This window comes from Lemur catta, chromosome 1 (assembly GCF_020740605.2).
Source record: "Lemur catta isolate mLemCat1 chromosome 1, mLemCat1.pri, whole genome shotgun sequence".
NCBI classification, from domain to species: domain Eukaryota; kingdom Metazoa; phylum Chordata; class Mammalia; order Primates; family Lemuridae; genus Lemur; species Lemur catta.
In genome coordinates, this window is record NC_059128.1 from 250,348,535 (window position 1) to 250,374,965 (window position 26,431).

At 32.1% G+C, this 26,431-nt stretch overlaps 1 protein-coding gene across 3 annotated transcripts in view; it reads right to left on the bottom strand.

Annotated features, from left to right (window-relative positions):
• Positions 1-26,431, bottom strand: part of CADM2 (cell adhesion molecule 2) — a 1,015,461-nt gene that overhangs the window by 93,709 nt on the left and 895,321 nt on the right. For all 3 annotated transcript variants that reach the window (XM_045557726.1, XM_045557716.1, XM_045557707.1), the window contains one exon: positions 16,968-17,058. In XM_045557726.1, coding sequence (XP_045413682.1) covers positions 16,968-17,058 — 91 coding nt within the window. The remainder of the gene's footprint in view (positions 1-16,967; positions 17,059-26,431) is intronic.

Below are 26,431 nucleotides of genomic sequence, written 5' to 3' on the forward strand. Positions count from 1 at the left end.
AATCTGTGCAAGTTTTTGAACCAGTGATTATGAAAGCTGTAAGGAAAACAAAATATCTGCTCTGTGATATTATAGTTTAGTAGTTTACATAAGATATATATCATCAACCATAATACTTGGCAGGCCATGGTAAATGGCATAAGTGTGTTCTAAAACATCGTAAAGATTCATCACCTATATTAGGGGCATTATAACAGGCTTTATAAAAGATATAGCTCTTGATTATTGTCTTCAATTGCAGTAGGGTTTTGACCGGTAGAAATGGAAGACACCCATTCAATAGGAGCCAGAGCCCTGGTTAGGACGCTTGCCCTCTAGAGGCCACAGTGTTGAATAGGTTAATTTAAATCTGGTGAATGTCAGGAAAAGAGAATAGGGTCAATAAGTAAAATTGTTACTGGTTAAAAATAACAAATTAAGAAAAGGTACAGTTAAAAGCACTTAATATGATAACTGAATTGGGAGTAACAGAAGCAAAACCAGAGATCTAACTTGTGTATAAAGGAACAGGAGGAACAAAATGCTCCTAACTAGCATAGTCCAAGACAAATCTATATGACAAAAAATTAAACTTGAAAAAGTATTATTTTAGTATTAGGACAGAATATTGATGGCATTATTAATATGGAATAAAAAATGAAATGTAGTAGGAAAAATTCTGGGCATAAAGAGAAGCTGAACCAAAGCAAAGAAATAGGAAAGTTTAGAGTATGTATATAGCAGAAGAGTCTGTACATTTAAAATAAATCATAGAGAATCTTCAGTTCCAGGCTAAAATTATAGACTTTCTTTAAAAATAAAATTATGTTCTTATAGCTTTAGAGAAGTGTGTATTCCTGCTCAGAGTTTCCTCTAAGAATATTAATGTGAAATATCTGGGGAAAAAATCCAATAATGAAATCTCATGTACAGTTCTGAAAACAGGTAACAAGGTCCTACATAAAGTTGGAGTAATAATTCAGGAAACCACATAATAGACAATAAAAAAGCCTTGGGAAAAACTTTTTTGGAGCTGAAAAATGTATGGAGTTAAGGAAGGGAAAGGAAAAACTCTCTTTAGAGTCTCCAATTTGTATAATAGGAATGACCTTAGTCCTAAGAAGAAAAACAGCAATGCAAAAACCAACCATCCAATCAATTAACAACAACAGCAACAAAACAAACAAACAACAACAACAACAACAAAAAAAAAACCAGAAAAAAGATAAAGACATAGCTGAAAAAGAAAATTGATAATTTTAGTTTTGGACATGCTGAATTTAAGTGTTAGAAGAAAACCAAGAAATATATCTCAACCCAGCAATGAGGAAATAAGAAATTAGAAATCAAGCAGAGGGCAAGACTAGAATTGTTTTTAGAGAGAATGAGGCCAAGCATGTGTCCAAGCTCAACAGAGAAAACAAAAGGACAGATTACTGAATATCTTAGAATACTTTTCCTTAAAAAATAATAAAGACAGACAATGAAGTCCAAGAATTTTAAGAAAAATCAAAAGAGAAAAATATCACAGGAGCAAGAAATGATCTCTTCCAAAATTAATTGTCTTTAATGTTTATCTTTAAAACTCATCCAATAACTTAACTTCTCAGTTCCCTCACTCCCTCATGTCCAATAATTATTTTAACTCCACCTTAGACATGATCACACACTAAACAAGGTTACTAAATATTGTTACTTCACGACCTTAAAGTCTCATTTTTCTAATTATAATCTCTCATCTTTTCAGCTCACTATTCTCTTATACATCATCAAAAGCCCCAATACTAAGGGACTCACTATTTCCTTTTATTCTTTAATCTCCCCCTCCCCCACCTTACTTCTCTCTCTGCAGTTTAACAATGCAGTCAATATTTTTTTCCCCTTTCCCTATTCGTTTTTCTTATCTGGTTAATCCCCAGCTCTAATAAGCCCAACTGTTCCATCTTCTCTGTGCCTTTAGCAGATCATCAAAGCAAGCTAAAGAAAAATGAGGAGAGGGTAAATGATGTTTGTTTTATTAAATACTGTTCTTGAAGTCATCATGCAAGTATGCACATGAAGATCAATGACAAAGGCAATTTTAAAGCCAAAGTAAATTTTATCACTGTGTATTGGAATATTTAATGTTTTCCTTAACTTTTTCTTTTTTTCCAATTTGTGGAAATATGTCTCATAAATGTTATCAAAGATATATAATTAGATCTATACATTTCTACCTTCTATAAATCTTTAACATAATATTTTAAATAGTTTTTTTTGGCAAAAATCTGTGCCTTGATATAGCTCATACCATCATTTTTTAATTTGGCTGTGTTCTAACAATTCAAATATTTAGTACTGAAATAGTTAGTGTAAACGAAGAAAGTAAAAGGAAGAAGAAGCATGAAAAAATCACTCAGATGAAGGAAATTCTTAAACAACTTCTCTTTTAAATATATATATATGTTTTTAGCCTGTTGCAATTACTTGTATTGATTAATGTAATAAGTATGTCTTGGTGCCTTTGTATATGTGTGAGAGAGAAAGAACAAGATGCTTTCTTAGTTTTCTTCTCATTGGCTTCCACTCTCTTCTGCCTTAATGTCTTTGGGTTGTGTTCTTCAGTTTCTTGTTTTATCCTCATAATTATCAAGTGTTAGGCTTTTGCTCTGCATAGATACAGCATTTCCTATTTCTGCACAATTGTTTTTATAAAAAACAACGAACTGTTTCTTTTTCTATTTGTAGTTTGAGAATCCCAAAGATGTCTTTTGGAAGTCTCAAAAATAAAAGTCTCTATTCAAACATTACCACCAGTACTTCTGCCTGATAGGGTTGAAGACATTTTAATGCAGTAATAAGTGAAGTCAGTTTGAAGTGGAAAATTCAAGCCTACTTATTCCCTTAAATTGCAAATTAGAACTCTGATTCCAAGTTTATCTACTCATGTAAACTCCTAAAATCAACCATGGCACTAGTGTAGTGTCAAGTAGAAGGAGTGTCATTAAATTAAGCGTTAGATTGTTAGATTTACAGAGGACAATAACATCAATATTAACTTCTTCTTTAGATTTAAAACCTAAATAGCAACTAAGAAATGGACTTCTTCTATCCTGATTAATCTCACCATATGCTACTTGATTCTGATTTCCTAAGGCACTTCTTTCCTCCAAGTTTAGAAGCTTGTAGTTGAAACAGGAAATAACCTATGCAAGAGGTAAGTGCTCTTTAGAAGACTTGAAAATAATGACATTTTTTAGAGTGCCCGTAAAATCACGGAGCACGTTTTGCTGATAAGGTAGTGTTCATCGATGATTATTTTAACAGTTTTGGAAAACAAAGCAGTCATACTACAAACTGTATAATTCCAGCCAATTTATGGCACAACAAATAAAAGATTATCCCTAGAAAGATGAGATTGCTATGATCCTGAAGGATTGACAGATTTTTGCATTGAAGGAAAAATATTCAAGATTGTGACAAATGCTTAAGCTAATCTCTCAAGGACTTTCTGCTGAAGCAAAAATAATTATCCATGCCTAATCTATACTGAACATTCCTTTTATTCAGTAAACACAAAATACTAATTCCTGGTTAAAAGATCAAAAAATCTTGACTAAGCACCCATTCCCTCATCCAAGCAATAAGCCCCTGTGTGTATGGGTGTTAAGCATAAAATCTCTATAATATGTTTAACAATGATCATTCTTGAGAAAATATTTTTTCAACTTATTTGAAACTTATTAGCTCCTGTAATTCTCTTTCGATTAAGGTAAACTTTGGAAATTTTTCTTGTTTTTTTTTTTTTTTTAAATCAAGAACTTGTAAGTTTTAATGTCTCAGAATCTTCCATTTTATCAACCTATGTACATCACAAGAACAATTTGATACCACATAAAATGTATCTACAAGCATTCTAACCAATCAGAAGCCTGAAAACCATTCGGTTCAAGGACATGTTGCAATTATGGGGGTCCTGTTTTCCATATAATAGTTATTTTAAGACCCATGACTTCCACCACTATAAAAAAGTGCTCATTAACCTTGTAAGATCTAATACTTATGCTAAATACTGTGCCACCATTATAGAACTGCTTGTGGTCCCTGATTTGTTTCTTTTCTCATATTACAACCAATGGTCTTGGGAAAGTAATAATAAAATGAACATCATTTGTCTGGTAGCTGGAGAATTAAATGCTCCATATAAGTAAAGTCTAATGACAATTGAAATTTAAAAGTTAAAATTTTAAGGTATATTTTAATCATTTGGATAAAATCCTTTTCAATGTATCAAACTTTTATGCATTATTAGTGGCACTCAACTTTGTTTTCTGGAGCTAGGATCTCTTCAGTTTGAACATACTTTTATACAGATCTTGTTTTAGGGGAACTGAAGTTATAAAGATTTAACATTTTTTCCCTTTAACTTGCCCAATATCCACCCCTATCATAGTTGGTGTGTTTAACACAAAAATTTTCAGAGCTTCTAAGATATAATCTACAATAAAAAAACATATTTGACAACTTTGCACAACATATAAACACATATACACAAGAAATAAAAACTTGCTCTTTTTAATGTTCTGTGACATTCTCTTTACTCTTCTTTTTTTCTTTATACTTTCTCTTTCTATTTTATTATTTTCTACTTTATTTTTAGCTTAAAAAAGGATTCATACAAATTGATTTTATGACTAATTTATAAGCTGCAACTTAGAATTTGAAAAATACTGCATCAGTGACCTTTGGTGAGAGATGCTATATCCTATAGGTGCTCTTGTCCCTTATACTACCATGCTATTATATTTCCACTCTTGTTTCTTTTTAGTCACATCACTATCTTCAACCTTGGACTTGCAATTTCGAGTGCTGATGCTTAAGTTTATCACTTCTCATGTTTTAATGACGTCTTCTGGCCACAATTCACCATTGGTGCTGCTCTATTCTCCTGTCTTTTTTAAATTTTATGTTTTCCTTTTTTTTCTCTTTTCCTTGAAGCATCCTAGATATTTCTAGTACTCTGAATTGCAAGAGTTGGGCTTTAAAGCCTTGATCAATCACTGAGTGATTCTGCCTATTCAAAATAGAGCCTTTGGTAAATGTTCAAGTTTAGAGACTCCTGTATGTTTGAGGTTATGTCCATATTAAGAAGCTTTCGTTTAGATTGCTTCTTTGAATAAATGGCTTTCTAAGGAATATAAAATTTTCAGGTTTCACCATTAACTAAAATATTAGCAAATCTTTACAGTGATTCTGAATTAATTTTAGTTTTCACATTTTATTTCCTCCATATGGTTATGCAGAAGTGATTGTCAAAATATTTAACAGTTGGTACACCAGGCATCCAATAATCTGGTGACTACCAGAAGTGTATTATGGAAAAAATATTGTAAAGAGAAAAAGCAAATGTTATGGCACTTGTTGAGCAATGGACTAACATATTTTAATAAATAATAAATTATAGTATTTCTTTTTAATGTCAACTGATTTTTTTCTGCAATCTTCCTAAAAGTACCATCTTGATAACTTTGTTATTATATAAACATACCTGCAATGTTTAAAAATTTTTAGGTAATGAATAAAATGCTTAAATGTAATCTCATAAATAATATATTTTTAAAACTACAGATTTTTAAACCCATGAGCCAAAAAGTACATATCCTGTATATCTAGCCAATCTATATGACAGCATCATTCCACAATAGTGACTTAAATATATTGAGACATTTTTTGTATATGGTTTTCTACTGAACATTTACATAATCCCTCAAAATAATTGGCTTTTTGTTACAAGAAAACTGCTTACCTGGAAATGTTCAGGAAGTATAATTCCTCTATGGACCTATAATCATGGTTCTGTAAGCTCTTTTGGGACTTTCACAAGACATTGGAACATTTAATTGAAAATGATTGAGTGCTCAAAACACCACAGATGCCTATGCCCAGCCTAAATAACAGCAGTGGAGATTACTGAGAGTCAGCTTCTTGTTTCAAAAACAAAACCAAATATATTCGGTCTCATTTCCAAGATAACCACTTGTGTGTTTCCAGAAAGTCAATGTGTGATTAAATTTTGAAGCCATAAAATGGAAGCAAAAGACCATATGGGCTTCAGAATAGAAGAAACTCACATGGAAAAAACAGCACATGGACATATTTTTAATTATGAAACTTTAGAAATAATTTCCCAATATTACACATTTGAAAATATCTTAGAAAAAAAACTGACTACATTACCTTTAACTTTTAATTAATCAATTGAGATTATTTTACATCTCTCTAGATATCAGAACACCAAGTTAAAAAAAATAAATTCAAGGACTGCTTATGTAAAAATATTTATATGATAAGGTGATAATTATGTTTATGTCACTAATAATTTTGGTGGCATATTAAATATAGGATTTAATAAGAAACTCATACTCTTGAAAAGTATTTTCTTTTAACTTCCTGTTTATTTTATTTGCCCCCCGAAGCTTTCCATTGTATAGCATTGCAATGATATTTTATTTGCACTAATATTTCTTTGTATTGGTAACCTGCAGCCTTAGTCTTCTAAAAGTTATACAAAATTAAGAATGTAATATAATCTGTTTCTAAAAAAACCAAATATATGTAACACTTGAATAATTATTGATTTAATTATACATTTTTATTTTATTTTATTTTATTTTATTTTATTTTATTTTATTTTTGAGACAGAGTCTCGCTTTGTTGCCCAGGCTAGAGTGAGTGCCGTGGCATCAGCCTAGCTCACAGCAACCTCAAACTCCTGGGCTCAAGCAATCCTTCTGCCTCAGCCTCCCGAGTAGCTGGAACTACAGGCATGCACCACCATGCCCAGCTAATTTTTCTATATATATTTTTAGTTGGCCAGATAATTTCTTTCTATTTTAGTAGAGACGGGGTCTCGCTCTTGCTCAGGCTGATCTGGAACTCCTGACCTCGAGTGATCCACCCACCTCAGCCTCCCAGAGTGCTAGGATTACAGGCGTGAGCCACTGGGCCTGGCTGATTTAATTATAAAATGTAGGCAGAAATATTTAGATGTATTTAGGTCTATTTAGAAATTTTTTAAATAATAGATATGCTTACACAGTTTTGAGCCTGCATAACTGGTATTTTTTATAATTATTTGACTAAAATATGGACTTTCCTAGTAGTTTATAAAAACTCTCTAATTCTTGCCAACTTCACTGAGTTATGGTGAAAAAAATCACAATGATAGGAGAACTGGAAACATTGGGTAAACAAGAAAATATAAACATCAGTGTTGTTAATATAAAATAGAAGCTTGTTTGTAATCTCAATTCTACCATTTACTAGCTGTGTGACTGGGAGAGGTCATATAACCCCCACAAGACTTATTTTCCTCATTTACAAAATAGAAATGATTAAATAGCTTTTGTAAAACCTTTTACAACATGGTAGTCATGTGGTTTAAATAAGACAATTAAGCATGAGAGAACTTGAAAAACTATGCCAAAACAAAGTCCTATACATCACAGACCTTGGATTCTTAACCATTCATGAGACATGTCATCTACTTAGCCTGGGTAGTTTAACGCTTTCCAGATCTCTTGCATTTGCTCTTTGTCAAAACTTGCTAACTGATTGGACAGATCATGCGGACAGAAAATTAACATTGGACTTAATCTATACCGTCGACCATATGGATCTAATAGATATTTACAGAACCTTTTATCCAACAGCTGCAGAATACACATTCTTCCCCTCAGCCCATGGATCATGCTCAAGGATAGAACATATGTTAGGCCACAAAAGAAGTCTTTAAAATTAAAAAAAAAAAAAATTAAATCATACCAAGTATTTTCTCCGACCACATGGAATAAAACTAGAAATCAATAACAAAAGGAACACTGGAAACTATAAAAACACATGAAACTAAACAATATGCTCCTTAACGAAGAAATTAAGAAGGAAATTAAAAAAATTTCTCAAAACAAATGAAAATGAAAACACAACATATCAAAACCTGTGGGATACAATAAAAGCAATAATAAGAGGAAAATTTACAGCAATAAGTGTCTACATCACAAAAGTAGAAAAGCTTCAAATAAACAACCTAATGATACCTCTCAAAGAACTAGAAAAATAAGAGCAAACCAAAATCAAAATTAGTAGAAGAAAAGAAATTATAAAGATTAGAGCAAAAATAAATGAAATTGAAACAAAAACACAATTAAAAATATCAAAGAAATGAAAAGTTGATTTTTTGAAAAGGTAAGCAAAATTGACAAACCTTTAGCTATAGTAAGAAAAACAGAGAGGAGACTCAAATAAATAAAATTAAAGATGAAAAAAGAGATATTACAACTGATGCTGCAGAAATCCAAAGGATCATTAGAGGCTACTATGAGCAACTACATGCTGACAAATTGGAAAACTTAGAACAAATGGAAAAATTCCTAGACACCTACAACCTTCCAAGAGAAATCAGGAAGAAATCTACAAGCTGAATAAACCAATAACAACTAATGGTATAGAAGCAGTCATAAAAAGTTGCCCATCAAATAAAATCCCAGGACCCAATGGCTTCATTGCTAAATTCTACCAAGCATTCAAAGAACTCATGCCAACCCTACTTGAACTATTCAAGAAAAAAAAAAAAAAACAGAAGGAAGGAATACTCCCAAACTCATTCGAAGAGGCTTATGTCATCCTCATACCATAATCTAGACAAAATGCAAGAACAACAAAAAAGAACACTACAGGCCAATATCTCTGATGCAAAAATCCTCAACAAAATACTAGCAAATTGAATTCAACAATACGTCAGAAAGATTATTCATCATAATAAAGTGGAATTTATCCCAGGGATGCAAGGATAGTTCAACATATGCATATCAATCAATGTGATTTATCATATCAACAGAATAAAGGGAAAAACAGTCACATGATCATTCCAATTGATGCTGAAAAAGTATTTGATACAATTCAATGTCTTCATGATAAAAACTCTGAAAAAACTGGGTATAGAATGAATTTACCTCAACACAATAAGAGCTATATATGACAGACCCACAGCTAGTATCATACTGAATGGGGATAAACTGAAAACCTTTCCTGTAAAATGTAGAACAAGACAAGGATGCACACTTTCACCATTGTTATTCAACACAGTACTGGAAGTTCTAGCTAGAGCAATAAGATAAGAGAAAGAAATAAAGGGCATCCAAGTTAGAAAGGAAGAAGTCAAATTTTCCTTGTTTGCAGATGATCTTGTATCTAGGGAAAACTAAAGTCTGCACAAATAAACTATAAGAACTAATAAATTCAGTAAAGTTGTAGGATACAAAATCAACATACAAAAATCAGTAGCATTTCTATATGCCAAGAGCAAGTAATCTGAATAAAAAAACAAGAAAGTAATCCCATTTACAATAGCTATAAGTAAAATAAAACACCTAGGAATAAACATAACCAAACAAGTAAAAGGTCTCTATGACAAAAACTATAAAACACTGATGAAAGAAATTGAAGAGGACACACACAAAAAAAATGGAAAGATATTTCATGCTAGTGGATTGGAAGAATCAGTATTGCTAAAATGTCCATACTACCCAAAGCAATCTATAGATTCAATGTAATCCCCATCAAAATACCAATGACATTCCTCACAGAAACAGAAAAAAATAATCCTAACTTTTTTTTTTGATGGTCTTCCTCTGTTGCCTGGGCTAGAGTGCAGTGGCATTATCATAGCTCACTGCAGCCTCAAACTCCTAGGCTTGAGCAATCCTTCTGTGTCAGCTTCCCAAGTAGCTGGAACTATAGGCACATGCCACCAGACCCGGCTAATTTTTCTATTTTTTTGCAGAGACTAGGTTTCGCTCTTGCTCAGGCTGATCTTGAACTACTGGGCTCAAGCAATCCTCCTACCTCAGCCGCCCAAAGTGCTAGGATTACAGGCATGAGCCAACATGCCCTGCCAAAAATAATCCTAAAATTTATATGGAACTACAGAAGACCCAGAATAGCCAAAGCCATCCTGAGCAAAAGGACCATAACTGGAAAAATCATATTACTTGACTTCAAATTATACTCCAGAGCTGTAGTAATTAAAGGAGCATGGTACTGATGTAAAAACCAACACATAGACTAATGGGACAGAATGAGAACCCAGAAATAAATCCACACATCTACAGCAAACTTGTCTTTGACAAAAGCACCAAGAACATACAATGGGGAAAGAACAGTCTCTTCAATGAATGGTGCTGGGAAAACTGGATATACATATGCAGAAGAATGAAACTTATATATCTCTCACCATATACAAAAATCAAATTAAAATGGATTAAAGACCTGAGACTATGAAACTACCAAGGAAACACTGAGGAAACACTTCAGTATATTGGTCTGGGCAATAACTTCTTGAGTAATATCCCCAAAGCACAGGGAACCAAAGCAAAACTGGACAAATGAGATCACGTACAGCTAAAAAGGCTCTGCATAGCAAAGGGAACAATTAACAAAGTGAAGAGACAAATCACAGAATGGGAGAAAATATTTGCAAACTACCCACCTGACAAGGGATTAAAAACTAGAATATATAAGGAGCTCCAATTACCCAATTCCCAATAGGAAAAAATCAAATATTCTGGTTAAAAATGGGCAAAGGATCTGAATAGTCATCTCTCAAAAGAGGACATACGAATGGCAAACAGGTATATGAAAAGATGCTCAACATCATTAGTCATCTGAGAAATGTAAATCAAAGCTATAATGAGATATCATCTCACCCCAGTTAAAATGGCTTTCATCAAAAAGACAGGCAATAACAAATGCTGTCAAGGATGTGGAGAAAGAGGAAACCTCATACACTGTTGGTGGGAAGGAAAATTAGTGCAACCACTATGGAAAACAGTATGGAGGTTCCTCAGAAAACTAAAAGTAGAACTGCTGTATGGCCCAGGAATCCCACTGCTGGTTATGTATTCAAAGGAGGGGAATTCAGTATATTGAAGAGATATCTGCACTCCCATGTTTATTTCAGCACTTTTAATAATAGCTGAAATTTGGGATCAACCTAAGTGTCCGTCAGAGATTAATGGATAAAGAAATTGTGGTTAATATACACAATGGAATATTATATAGCCACAGAAAATAATGAAATCCTACCATTTGCAACAACATGGATGGAACTGGAAAATATTATGTTAAGTGTAATAAGCCAAGCATAGAAAGACAAATCTCACGTTTTAACTCATACAGTTAGATAGAAGGAATAAAATTTGGTAGAACAACAAAGTGACTGTGATCAACAATAAATTAGGGTATACTCTAAAATAACTAAAAAAGTAGAATTGGAATGTTCCTAACTCAAGGTAATGATAAATGTCTGATGGATATAAGAACTGCCCTGATTTAATTAACTCATGTTGTATAACTGTATCAAAACATCACATATACCTTAAAAAGATAAACGATTATTCTGTACCCATAATAATTAAAAATAATAATAAAAAAAAACTTGCTAACTGGTTAGTTCCTTTTCATTCTAACAGAACTGTTCCAGAGTGTACTTTTCCTACTTTTATGGAACTAGAACTCATTTTTCACCCCTTCTCGTCCTTTCAACTTCATCTAAGACTTTTTCTATCTTAACACTAAGGTAAATTGTGAAGAGGCTATTCTTGTGGCTCAGGATTTTCCAGTCTCCCATTTCTATTTTAGATTTTAGCTCAGCTAAGGGTCATGTCTCCGTCTCTCTTCTCTGAAGTTTATTATTATTATTTAACTTCAAACAAAATAAGCAAGTTGTTTTATCAGTTTTCCCATGACTTCCATGACTTCAGTCTGGGTTCCTTTGCTGATCAAACTTGCTGTTGAAAGTCTCATTCCACTATCCTGGAATGTGTTTACTCTGCTTAGAGTCTTGAATTCCATTGCCTGGGAAGATATTGAGATAACTGTTCCTAGAGTTGCTCTCATATCCCCATATCAGCACAAGCATTAAATACATAATTAAGACTTCTGAGTATGAAACTTGGTAAGATATACTGTATGTAATTCCTTAACCAAATAATTTATCATCGTCAACATGACTATTATTTATTACAAAATTACTTAGAGAAAAACATTTCATATATAGTGTCATAAGTTCTTTTGTAGATTTTATGTTCTTACTTGATAAAAAATACTTGGTATATGACAAACTATGAACTATGGACTTTGGTGTCATAATGATGAGTCAATGTGGGTACATTGATTGCAACAAATGTAATACTCTGGTGTGGGTGCTGACAGTGAGGAAGTCTGTGAGTGTGTGGGGACTGGTTACGTGATAAGTCTATATACTTTTTGCTCAATATTGCAGTGAACCTAAAACTGCTGTAAGTAAAGTTCATCAATTGAAAAAAGGAAAAAAATATTTGGTATGGCTAAGTGACTTGCTCAGGACCACTCAGGCCATGGGTATGCACAGATTTATAATTCAAATCTGGTTCCACATTCTCTTTCCAGTGTACCACAAGAATTTTTGTACCTCAAAATATAACAGCCTAGTCATCCTATCCAAACGTAAACACAGAACTTGATGATTGATTAGATGGCTTTCTATTTAGCAGGAGAAAGGAAGATCTGTAATAACATCTGTTTTGTATTAGGTCAAATCATGTGAAATTGCTATTATATTGGATCAATATTCTTATTTTAAAATTCATATTTTATCCTATTTTGGTAAACGACATTTCACTCTGGTGATAACTTGCTTTCTTTAGCTCCTGGTTTGTCTTGTTATTTCCTCTGACTGTAATTGAATTGTATAATATTAATAATTAGTAAATAACTTGTGATTTATGAAAAGATACATGTTAGACTGAGAAACCTGAGTTGATATAAGACTGTTTTTGGTCTGTTTAAAAAAAAAAAAATCTCTGTTATGCTCATAAGAAAGTACGTATCAGATCCCTTCAATTCTTGATCACTTCCAAAATGGATGGGTAATTGTTCCTCTGAAACACCTCACTAGTTACTATATGGTATGTGATCTGTCTTCCTAATGATAAAAATCTTTCTTCTTATATACAGTAGAGATGTTATATGCTATCCAATTATGCACACTAGATTTATGCCAAGAACAAAAGAAAAAATGTGGTTACAGAAAGAAAAATAGTAAGTACAACAGAAACATTGTACTTAATACATAGAAAAATTTATCAATACCTATAATTATTTTCTTTCATAAGTGTCAAATATTTATTTATTGCACTAAAAATGTCCCATTGCTTTTCTGAAGTGAATTCACAAAGTGTTAAACATTTGATTAAAATGAATGATGATTCATTAGTTACAGCATGTGGGGGGCAACCTCACACCATTTAAGGTCATGACTTTAATGTAATAGAAAGGTTTCGTATTGTTTTGTTCCCCTCTACTTTTATAAATGGAGAATGCTGCCGCCTGAAAGCTGTCTGGGAATTCAGCCAAAGAAGAAAGAGGGTTGCAAAAACTCTGGGGACTTGAAAGAAAAGTGGCTGGCATTAGCTCGGTCCTCACTTTAAACTAAAATTAAAACAATAGACAGACATGTACAGTAATCTCTCTTTTAAGGAAAGAACAGAATGCTTCTATAGTAGTGTCAAGTGGAACAATTTGGTCCTGGCCCAAGTTATGCAGCTGTTCCACAGGAAAATGGCAAAAGGCTTCGGTCCAAAGCAGGCAAATAAGGCACAATTGTTCATAAACAGTCACTGGGGCCCTCACATTTAAAACAAGGAAAACAATATTAGCATATAGGAGGGCAGGTTAGAAATAAGAGGCTCAGCACAACTTGAGCCATACTCTAATGTTGTGAATTACTCAGAAGATAGTGGTGTGATTTTGTCTGCTACCAACCTACATAATGACGATGAATAACACATTCTTCAGGAAATTATGTATTGTCCAAAAACTTTTTAAGAAATAATGAAGGTTTGATCATGGATTAAAGATACTATTTAACTCAGCTACAGGATGGAGTAGAATCGCATAGCCATTATCCATTTCTGTTTCTTATTTCCACATTAGAAGTGAATCAGGTAAGTGGTAAAGATAATAAAAATTAAGTGTTTTCGGAGCCAATCAAAAGCAAAGCCATAGCATTGCTTCTCAGTGGTGCTAAAGTAACAAACCGGAGAGTCAGGTACAATAGCTGCAAAGTAATGGAGTGGAAATTTGACTGTGATTACCAGAATGAAATGGACAATTCTAACCTGCCCATTGGATATATCACATACTTCACTTTTACTCCCACTCTTTTGATCCCATCAACATACAGAAGTCTCCTTAATTATGTTTTTAAAATGATATTTTATTTTAAAACTTGTATTTTGCATAGTTTTTTCTCATCTCTCTTCCACTTTTCGTGATTCATTTTCTGAAATGAATGACCTTCCCATTAGTGATTTTCTTCACTTCCCCACCACCTACTAATTCCCTGATTAATCCATTTCGATTTGCCTTCTGTTCTCTTTGCTCTAGTGAGACTTTTTCTTTAGTATCAGTAAGATTTCATCCAATGATTTTCTTTTCAGTGTTGCCTTACTTTTTGTCCTATCTGCCTCATCTGGCACTGTTGGAGATAGGATATAAACTACAGAGAGGCTAGAAGTTAGACTGTCTTTAAAGAGATTAATGCTATCATTTAATGAAAATGATAGCTACTTTGAAAATGTAGAGGAGTTAATTTCAAGATGTTTAGGAAGAATAAAAGAGAAGCAATTGTCTAAAGGAAGGAAGAAATCAAAGAAGTTGAGTATAACTTGAACGTCAATGGTCTGGCAGTCTACAGGGAAAGAAAATGATAAAGCAAAAGTTGGCAATGGGGATATAATACAAGAGAATAAGTTAACACATGTTTACTTGTGGACCATAGCATATAGAATATGACATTGGGACCTATAAAGATAAAGATAAAATATGATCATTTTTTAGACCTCATGAAACTTATGAGTTAATTGCCAAAAGATACTATATTAAATATAAGGTTTTTTAATATAACTATGAACTTGTGCTAGAAATGATCAGTTTGGCAAAAATTTGGCAAGTTTCTAGAAAGGGTATAAATATAGAAGAAAGCCTGAAATAGGAATGGCAACAGTAAAATGCATCATGAGACAAGCCAGTTGTTCACCCTGAAGCACCCAGGGGTTCAATGTCAGTGGTGAAAATTATTGTCAGGCCCATCCTAGTTTTTTCAAAATAACTTTGGCTACCATAAGTAGCAATTTACATTCAGCAAGGTAAGTGCCAGCAAATAATTGAAAGAATGGAAGCTTTGGACAGGACTGAACTGAATTCAAATTCTGACTCACCCATTTTAAATATGGATAAATAAGGAAAATTTGGATAACATTTTTATATCTTAGTTTTCTTTAAAATAGGGAGACTTTCCCTTATCTGTTTGCAAAGCTATATTAATCAGGATCCTTCTGAGAAAGGTAACCTTTTTTGAATTTCCTAAACTTCCAAACATCTGTGTTCTTAAATAAAATAAATGTGTTTATTGTGCTTCTCATTAATTTGTAGTGCAGAGGATTATAATATATCGAAGCTTATTCCCTGGCAACTGAAACAAGACCCACAATAAGGCACATCTATTCAACCATATCTGAGGTGAGTGATATGGACTACATAAATATCTAATTATATAAACCTTGCAATCCAATTATTTCCATAAGTAAAATAATGTCTCTACTATTAGAAGTAAACAGAACCAAAGAGCAGATCATTGTAACACAATTGGATGTTACTTGAGCATGTATGTATTTATTTCCAGCATTCTATAAATCATGTTTCCTACCTTCACCTCATTTAATTGTATAAATTATACACATATTTGAAATGTATGCCTAAGTACTTTTTGATAAACCTTAGGAAGAAAACATTAAAAGTAATCTGTAGAAAATAATTCCTGGAAGAGAGAACAGTTTTAAAATATCAGAACTGTGGTAAAGAAGGTGTGGATTCACTTAGTATAGTAAATGATACAGTGGCATACAATTGAAGAAGTTAAAATGTCAGTCATCTATCTCACAATCCTTTTAGACAAATTCTTCATGAGATGATACAAAACGTACACTTAAGTAATTTAAATATTTTTGGAAGCAAAATTTTAGTAATTTAACCTGATTTGTATGGAAGCAATCCCATATAGTTATATACAGAGACTGATTAAATTCTTCTTTATTAATATTTAAACATAATGCAAATCACTTGGAAGCTTTTAAAAAAGCAAGTAAATTACATAAAGCTAGGCCTGGAGTACTTACTATATTAAAATGATCATATTGCTTTCAAATAGTACTTAAATAATCCATATTTGAATAATCCATATTTAAATTTCCCTTAAAAATAGGTATTCTTTGAGTGAGCTGTTTATAAACATGAATGCCAAAAAGTAAGGTTTTTGAGTTGAAGTGACATTAGTGCACATATATTCTAATATCAAAATCACTTTGCAACTGCAAACCTTGAGCTTGTGACTTTTCATTCACATTACCTCCATGCATATCACATTCACAAATTATGTCTCATTGGCTGCTCCATAAGACATATAGACTTGATTTCTCTTATTATGAAAATGATTCCTCATGCAACTTTAAAACTTTGGCATATTTGGGGGATGCTTCAATATTTTCAAAGTTTCTCCTGGGAGAACTAAGTTCAGCAATGTGCAGCTTTTATCAGTCTGATGATGTAAACAGTGGCTGATTAAACCTACACTCCTTTCAGGTTGAAATATCTTATTGAGGAAAAAAAAAAAGAAAAAAGAAAAAGAAATCACAGCTGGAAACCTTCCCAGAAACTTCACTAGATGACAAAGTAAAAACCAATCTTCCATAGACACTTAATGAAGACATAGTTCAGGGGTTTTTCTGTTCTAGAGATCTCTTTGCCCACCAAGAAAAGACAAAAACAATGGATTTCTACAGTTAAAGCCTGTAATCAAAGCAGGATAGAAGAAGCAGCAAAAAAAAAACTTTATTGCTCATTAATTCACTTACAGTGGTTTTCCTTTGGATTCACAAGTCAAAATCAAAGGCTGTCCTTCTTGTGGAAAAGGAGTGGATGGTATAATCTTAACTGATGGTGTATCTAGGAAAAAAAGGAATATTAAGAAAGGTCATTAAACACATGTAAAACTATATATTTAATAATGGCACATCATGCTGTTTATTCAGCATTTCTTACATATTTCTTAGAATTGCATATAGTTATAAGGGATTTCTTAGATTTGGTGAAACAGAGTGTGTGATTTTAAGAAACTTATCAGCTTCTCCATGCAAAGCTAACAACAATATCTGAGTATCTTATGAGCACCACTGTTGTGTTATTCCTGAAATCTGAATTTAAAAGTGAAATTTCAAAAAGTGGTTAAGATGAATATCAAGCATTTCATACAATTGTTTCTTCAACTATTTATAGATGGCTATGAATACTATTATTATGGACTGAATTCATTTGAATAACAACACTTTTATTGTTGCTAGAATACTAGGGACTCACAATAAGGAACCCTGGGATGGATGAACTCAAGATCAACTACTGTCTCAACAACCATTATGAAGAATCTTTTTGAAAATGCAGTAATGCAGCACCAAGCATGTGCTTAGTACAGTTAGCAAATCACTTCAAACAGCTATTTATAATATTACTAAAAGTTAACACTATGTTATAGATGCACCAACATAACTGATAGAAAATTATTTATTTCCACTTAATAATAAAATCATCCCTAGTGAAAGAGCACTCAAGAATACTTTAAGACATTTATGTTTATAATTTGTATGACATGTAATATTCTTTAATCAATACAAAGATACATATTTCGTAGAAGAAATGAAAAGCAAGCTTAAAATAAGTAACAATATAAACGCAATCATTTCTTTATGGGACTTTGTTAGTCCTGGCATTGTCTGGCCCACAGTTAACATGGAATTGCCTTCTCCTCTTATCTCCACATTCTCTACAGTAAACAAAACAGGTTCTGAACAGATAGTCACAATTATTCTCACCCTTCCCTGAGTCGTAATAGAACTGAATTGCCCTGGTGTTATATTCGCTCTCTGACTTTGGAGCCAGTGAAATAAATAACAATCAATTTAAGAAAAATAATATTGTATTTAGATTTGTCATATATAGAACAATAAATTTTGATCCTGTGGAAGACTTTATATCCTATTTTGAAATTGTATATGCTTTTCAAATGTATTATTTTCCAATTCTTCAAATAAGAAAATACATCTAACATAAGTAAAATGGTATTCTGGTTACAAATAAGCATGACATATATATCATGGTAAATAACTGTGGTGTATAATAACACAGAAAAAATTAATTTGAGATGATACATATTCATTATACTTCTTTAACAGAAGAAAAACTGAATAACAGATTTAAATACACTTTATGAATTTTTCAATTATCATCGTATTTATGGAATCAGTATTGACTAGGATTATCATATAATTTAGTCCCCAGAGCAGGACATTTTTAAAAATGAAAGAGGAGATAGTAATAATTACGTAGTGTAACAGGTATAAACCAGAACTGTTCTGATCAAACTGAGACCTATGGAGTTTTGACCTTGAACAAAATATACAGATAGAAAAATTTATTTTCTCCTTGACATTATTTTTAAAAAGCTTCATTTCCAGGGAAAAGGGTGGAAAAATAAAGATCAGAAAAGTATGATTCTGGGAAACAATTGTGTTAACTTGGGTGTCTGTGATGGTTAATTTTATGTCAGCTTGACTACACCTTGGGATGCCCAGATATTTGCTCAAACATTTCGGGTGCTACTGTGAGGATGTTTTTGAATGATATTAACATTTAAGTCAGTAGACTGAGTAAAGAGGATTGCCCACCATTATGTGGATGGGCCTTATTCAAGTAGTTTGAGGCCTACTTGAATAAGGCTGACTTTCCTCTAAGCAGAAAAGAATTCTTCCCACCTAATGGCCTTCAAACGGGGACATTAGCTTTTTTCCCGCCTTTGGACTGGAAATGGAAACATTGTGCCTTTCTGGGTCATGAGCCTGCAGCCTTTGGACTAGAACAACACCATCAACTCCCTTGGTTCTCAGGCCATCAGACTCAAGACTAGAACTAAACCATTGGCACTCCTGGGTCTCCAGCTTGCTGACTCACCTTGCAGATTTGGGGACTTGTTAACATCCATAATCATGTGGACAATTCCTTATAATAAGTTTCCTTTTATGTGTATATATTAAATACATTCTGTTGGTTCTATTTCTCTGGAAAACTCTGACTAATACAATGTCTTAACAAAGAGACCCTGAAACATATCTTTTATTGGTTGGGGGAGAGTAATATCAGGAAGCTCTGGGAAGTGAGATAGGAAGGGAAGGAAGTAAATAAAGCCTGTGTTATTGAGCAGATTAGACTGCAGGTAACTGGAGTTTAATCTCACTGTAGAACTCTGAGAGTCAGTCAGTATAGAATATGCCTCTGAGTTAACTTATTTGATGAGCAAGGGACAGGAGTATTTATGGAATATCTACCAGTTCTCATTAGTATTTTGTTGAAAATTGCTCCTAGGATGGAGAAGGAGGTGTTATTTCCCTGGCACTCAGTACACAAAAATGGTGTGTGCCAAAGGGATACAGCAGGCCACACCAGCATCTACTTCAGTAAGGTAAATTACATAGTGGCAGGTAGCTGTGAGAAGAGAGGGAAATGTAATAGGGTCTGATTTCTCTTAGCTGTGCTTGTTTAAGTATTAATAGTTTATTACAGATGAGAATTGATGTAACAAATGATTCCTCAAAGCATGATGCAGCAGTCCCGTTAGATTTGATATACAAAATTTCAATTATAAGCAAATGCCAAAGCAGATAATATACTTAGCGTGTATTTCTATGAAATGCTCAGGAATAACCTAAATAACCTCTAAGTAACCAAAAATCAAGGGATATAACACAATATTCATTTATTTGACTTCAAAATTATTCAAAGTATTGATTAATTTATGCTCCTGAGAATTATCTTCCCAAATAAGTAAGGAAGGTTAAAAAAAATAAATCATGGAAAGATAATTTAAAAATGGAGATTAAAAAAGAATTTATCTTCCTTAGGTTTCTTTGACAAATTCTTCTGCCTCCCCTGACCGCTGGTCCCCCATAACACACACACTTTGGCTTCAATTTTTACATCTCTGGCTATTCTTTCTCAGATTCTGTGGGGTCGGATTTTTCTATTTAGTCTTTAAATGTTTGAGATCATGGAGGATGGGATTCAGGATCTGTTCTCTCATAATTTTCTCAAAGTCTTTTCAGCCACATCCATCTCTTTACTTTCCATCTACTCACCAATCACTTCAAGATTTATATCCTGGGGCAGTTCTATTCCACAAGCTACACTTATTTGTTTACAACACCTATTTGGCATGTCCACTTGGATTTCTGAAAGACCTGGCACATTTGATATATTCAAAACTCAAAGTCTCCAACCTTTCCTCACTATGTTTCTCCTTCAATGATTTCTATTTCTATAGACAACCATGAGCATCCATGCAACTACATACACCAGGCACTTCCTATTCTCTTTTCTATAATCAGTCAATTACTCACAAAGTCTTATTAATTTACCTCCTAAATAATTTTCAAATCTGCTCATTTATTTTTTTATAGTACCCAAACCACTTCTTTTGTTTAGTTTACATAAATAAATGGTCTCCTTTGTATCAGTATTTTAACCCTCTAAATCTTACTCTTAGGACCAAATAAAATTGTCCTCTCAAAACAAATCTAATCACATCAATTTCCTTATTAACACCTTTCATGGTTACTTTCCTCTTAGGATAAAAAGCAAAATCATTAAATCATTTAAGTCCTACATGATCTGTACCCTTCTTTACTTTCTTGTCTTCTAACACTATTTCATTCTTTGAATTCCTGGCAATTACACTTTCTTTCAGGTCCTTTAGTGAATATGTTTCATTTTTCCTTTATACAAATTAGCAGAAATGCTGTATTTTGGAGGCATCTTTTGTTATTTAACTCATGCATATCTTTTAAATCTTACTAAGGGTAATCACTCATTACCCTCAGATTTGGTCAGGTAACTTTGCTGCATGTTTCCTTTTTCACTGTTGTATAATATTCTTTTACAAAGTTACTTCTGTGTCCACAGTGTATTGTATAATATTTTATACAAAGTTTATGCTTAATAAATAATTATTAAATAAATGAAGGCAATATAATTTTTGATATGTCTTTGTATCATCAGTTTGGTAAACTATTCTCATATATTTAAAAAACGCTTAGTTGAAATTTTGTTGATGTCTGTTGTATATTATAATTAATCTTAAATATTCATGTCACAAACCTTAGATTAACTTTAAGTCTTAGCTCATATTTAAATCAAATGCATATTGTTGACTCTCTTCCTTTTACAAATAATCGGCATTGGATATTTAGATAATAACTTTCCATGATTATAAAAATGACAATTATTTTTAATGCACATACTACATATTTATACTGTTTTTCTCTCTTCATCTGATTTTGGAAGAGGAAGTACCCAAGTGTGAAGAGATTTATTTAATTATTCAGCCAAAATTCTAGGTTAAATTTCCTTGAAATGTCAGTATTTTTCTTTAAACATGCCATGTTAGCAACATACACAAAATTACATTTTTTACCACATCAAGTACTACAGTAATATAGTCACACCTTAAGTGTGACTCTTTTGCACTTTTTTTTATAATAACAAGAAGTAATTTGGGCTTTCACAAGTTTTTACTTAATGAAGAATATCTATGACATTATTATTAATATTTTATTTTCATTAGACACATGATATTCACAAGGGAGTTAGTTGATCAAGCACTGTTAGGATAAAAATATATCAGTGAAATATCAATGACATTCTAGAAATAATGCTTGTAAACAAGTTTGGAATTTCTATACTTAGTTATCTTAGCTAACAAAAAGAATAATAATATAGTCATCTCAAAAACTGAGTTAATTTTGGGAGTCTTCACTTTCCAGAATTTCTTCAAAATATTTATTTTAATAAGTATTTATTAAATAATTATTAATTATTATTAAATATAATTATTTAATAAGTATTTATTTAATAAGTGAAACTCCCATTTAAATGTATTTCTGTCTAGTACTTGTTTTGTTATATATCAAAATAAATGAAAAATTTTTCAAGAATGGCACAATGTACAATAGATTATATGATAATGATTTTATAAAATGCACCTAAATTTATGCACTTACTGTGCTAGTAATCTTTTTTAATAACCAAGATGTAAATAATGAGAAAGTAAAACACCACATAATCCAAATCTGTCATTGAGTGCTTTTGCCAAGTTATCTACTAAAAAAATGTTTTGGTGTCTATATTTCTTATTTGTATATTTTCCTCTGGGTTGTAGATTTTAATTGTAAATATATTTCAAAGGATTGATATTGAGAATATTTTCTAAACCAAAGTTTATTTACTTCCAAGTAATATTTTCCGAGCCAAAGTTCACTTAATTTCAAGCTTGCTGTGGAAATAATTTCTTCATTTTCTGTCTAGGAGCAATATGAGTTACACTTGATCTTGTTCTACACCTTCACAAAACAGAATGACACTTTTGCTTCAGTACTTTAGGGATGTGTATGATGTTCTGCTTTTAAATTACTGTATAATACATTGTGTTTACCAATTAGTGGTAGTAAAAAAGAGAGAGTTAGAAAAAATGCATTATTATTACTGCTATTCATTTATTCTTGATTTATCCTATATGATAAACTCAAATTTTTTTTGCAAGCAAGCAATTTACATACTGTTTTAAAATGTCTTCAAGTAAGTCAACCCTTATCAACACTGTATTTATTGAATATACATGAATCTATATATCATTTATGATACTTGTAATATATACATATTGGAATGAAAGGGATCATTTAATAATTAGATTTAATTATTTAATAATACAAGATATATGCTGTTATTATAAAACATTACAGTTAGTACAATATTCTTTTTTTTTTTAAACATGGTTGCTTCATCCACATTTTGAGTGCTCAAGACCAACGATATTAACCTATTCAATTCTGTGTCTTCAGATCCTAACAAAATGATTAATATGTTATAAGAACTATTTAAATATTGGATGAATAAATGGATGAATTACTATCTGTTTCTCTCAAAATGCAAGGGAATGGGGAACTTTGGACAAGAATATAAACATAGGATTATATTCACTCATTTACAAATAATTTTTCAATAATTATTAACAACATAATAGATATTTTAAAAACAAAATACTTTCCTCTGTAAGGCTTTTGTAGAAAAACATATTCTTTAGAATCTTTCTTTAAAATTTTTAGATCTGAAAAGAAAAAATTACAATTTCCTTAGTATTATTTCTTTTACTTTTATGTGACAAATTCTGTGGCTCATTTAGGAAGAAATACAATTACTTTCAAGACATAGATTAATGGACAAAAGATTTTTCTTTTTTTACAGAAAATTTTAAAAGCTTTATGAACTTGGGAAGTAAGGATACCTCATGTTCCATTTGAATGACTGAGGATTTGAATCAAAGTAAAGATATTGATCTAGTGGAATGGATTTTCTATATCCTTAACAAAGAGAAAAAAAAATCTATGATGAGGCTATTATTAAACCATCTAATGGACAATCTTAAAAGCACAAGCTTTTAAAGTAGTGTCTTTGGTTTGACAACATTTATCCATCACTAAAGGTTTTGTAGGTGAATAAAAAGTTATAAATCAAATGTATCAATAGAAAAAAACCACCTTATTTCTTCTGTAATCAAAGAAATAAAACAGAAATTTAAGGTTATATAAAAATAACATTTAACCTGTTAAAGATGATGGTCAAAACTACTAAATAAGAGAAACAACCCAAACTAACACCTAATATTAACTTATTGTATCACTCCATATTGTAAAATATATTGAGTGAACAAAGATAGTTATAGTAGTCATTTGCATTGCTCATGCATTATATGGTTTTTGAAAGAAAAGAAAATATTATCTTGATAACTTCATTTGTCCACAAAAATTATTCCTATGAGTGCTCCTATTCATTAACTTAACAAACATTTATATAGTTTCTAAAACATACAAGGCACAATGATAGTACCGATTACTAGCCAATGTTTCACTAGAATTGTAATATTATAATATTATAACATTTTACATTGTAACATCCACATTATAACACCTCAAGAACAAGTAATAGTTTTCATAAACAGTGCTACTGAGTGCTTAGCATATTCTTAGGAATGCATGCTCATCCGAGTAAAGATTGTCTTTATCTTGTTTACTGGTTTAGTGCCTAGAATAACTACTGGAACTCAATTAAGTATTTGTTCAATAAATAAATAAATAATGGCCTTTTGTATTTTTTTCCAACTAGTGGACAGGACCACTAGTATCTTATAAAATAAACTTTACTTGTCACAAATATTTTAATAATAAACATTGATTAAATACCTGGTAAATAATACTCATTGGTGTAAATGCTTTGTATGCATTGGCCCATTGAACTGTTTCATAAAACATACAAGAAAAATTCTGTTGGTGTCTTCATTGTACAGAATATAAAACTAAGGCTCAGAGGAGTGAAGTTACATAGCCATAAATTAATTTCATCTTTTCTCCCCTGATCTCAACCACACTTTAACAATACATTAGTGTTTCCTGTTGTCTTTTAACTACACTAGGGATTGGCACTTCTTGTAGTATGTTCTGTGTCCACTATTTTTCTTCAAAATCAACTTGTTCTTCATCTGGTTAAATTAGAACCCAGCCGAAGGTTTGCTTTGGCTCCATATAGTCTGGATGTTGTAAAATCTATCTGTCAAAGCTCATAAATTCTATGCATTGCCTGTCTGTGAGTTTGTTTCTCTCTCTCTCTCTCTCTCTCTTTTACTCTCTTACATGTCTCTCAAATCTTTTCCTCTTTGACAGATGAAAATATATTTTTTTAAAAATATATACTCCCCTATCCCATTCATTGCAATATATTCTTCTCATCCACAAATAACATAAAAATATCCCCACAGAAAATGTTTATTAAAGGAAATTTATAAACCTTTAAAGTATTTTGTGGACAAAAGATTTGTGACTTTTGGCTTATTGCAATATTATTACATAAAGGTTTCTAAACTAAAGAATTTATGTAACACCCTTATAAATATCTCCTGGTACTTAAATTAATACCAAAGAAAATTATGTACCAACTCAGCTTTGCAAAGACACTTTTTGTTTACTCTAAAATAGTAATTCTCAATTAGAGGCAATTTTGTCCCTCAAGGATATTTGGCAAGGTCAGAGGATATGTTTTTTATATATATATATACGCACACATATACATATATATATATATATATATTTTTTTTTTTTTTTTTTTTTTGAGACAGAGTCTCACTTTGTTGCCTGGGCTAGAGTGAGTGCCGTGGCATCAGCCTAGCTCACAGCAACCTCAAACTCCTGGGCTTAAGCAATCCTCCTGCCTCAGCCTCCCAAGTAGCTGGGACTACAGGAATGCGCCACCATGCCCGGCTAATTTTTTCTGTATATACTTTTAGTTGTCCAGATAATTTATTTCTATTTTTAGTAGAGACGGGGGGCGGGGGGGGGGTTCTCGCTCAGGCTGGTCTTGAACTCCTGACCTCGAGTGATCCACCCACCTTGGCCTCCCAGAGGGCTAGGATTACAGGCGTGAGCCACCGCACCCGGCCAATACGTTATATTTTTACAGTGGAGGTGAGAGAAACAGGGGACCACTGACACCTAATAGGTAGAGGTGGGGACAGAGGCTGTGTGACAGCCCCCACAACAGAGAAGGATACTTCTCTGGCCCAAAATGTCAATAATACCCTCCTGTAAAATTTTTACATTTACTCTATTTATTACCTATATACCTTCCTTGTTTCAACAGATTGGAAACTACTAGTGAACTGTGATACTGTGTACATTGATATGGGATGCTTACTCTTCTCTGGTTACTGATTAGTCCTGAAATGAATAAAATGTTTAATACTCTGAGTAAGGACTTTATGATACTTTCCTGAAAGAAAAACTATGAATCCAACTCAGTTAATACCTTAAGGTCCACCACTTATCACCAGGAGTGCTAGGTTGACATACTAAGACTTAACTAGAACCATTTGAGCTGCAGCACTGTCTGCTACCATTTCTTCTGTGTAAGACTGCCTTTTTCTAAGACATCTAATTTATTTTTCCAGTTTGTAATTTTGTAGTAAAACTTAAACCCCTACTTTCTATTTAACTCGCATATCTTTTCTTATGCATAACACCATCAGGTACTTTTGCTTTCAAAAGTGTATTAAATTTCTTTTAATTCCAGTGAAAAATTACTTTTGTGGCAATCATTCATTTTTTTGACAAATATTTATAAATTACTGTGTGTATAAGACATACTTGCTACTAGTACTATACAAACACTATAC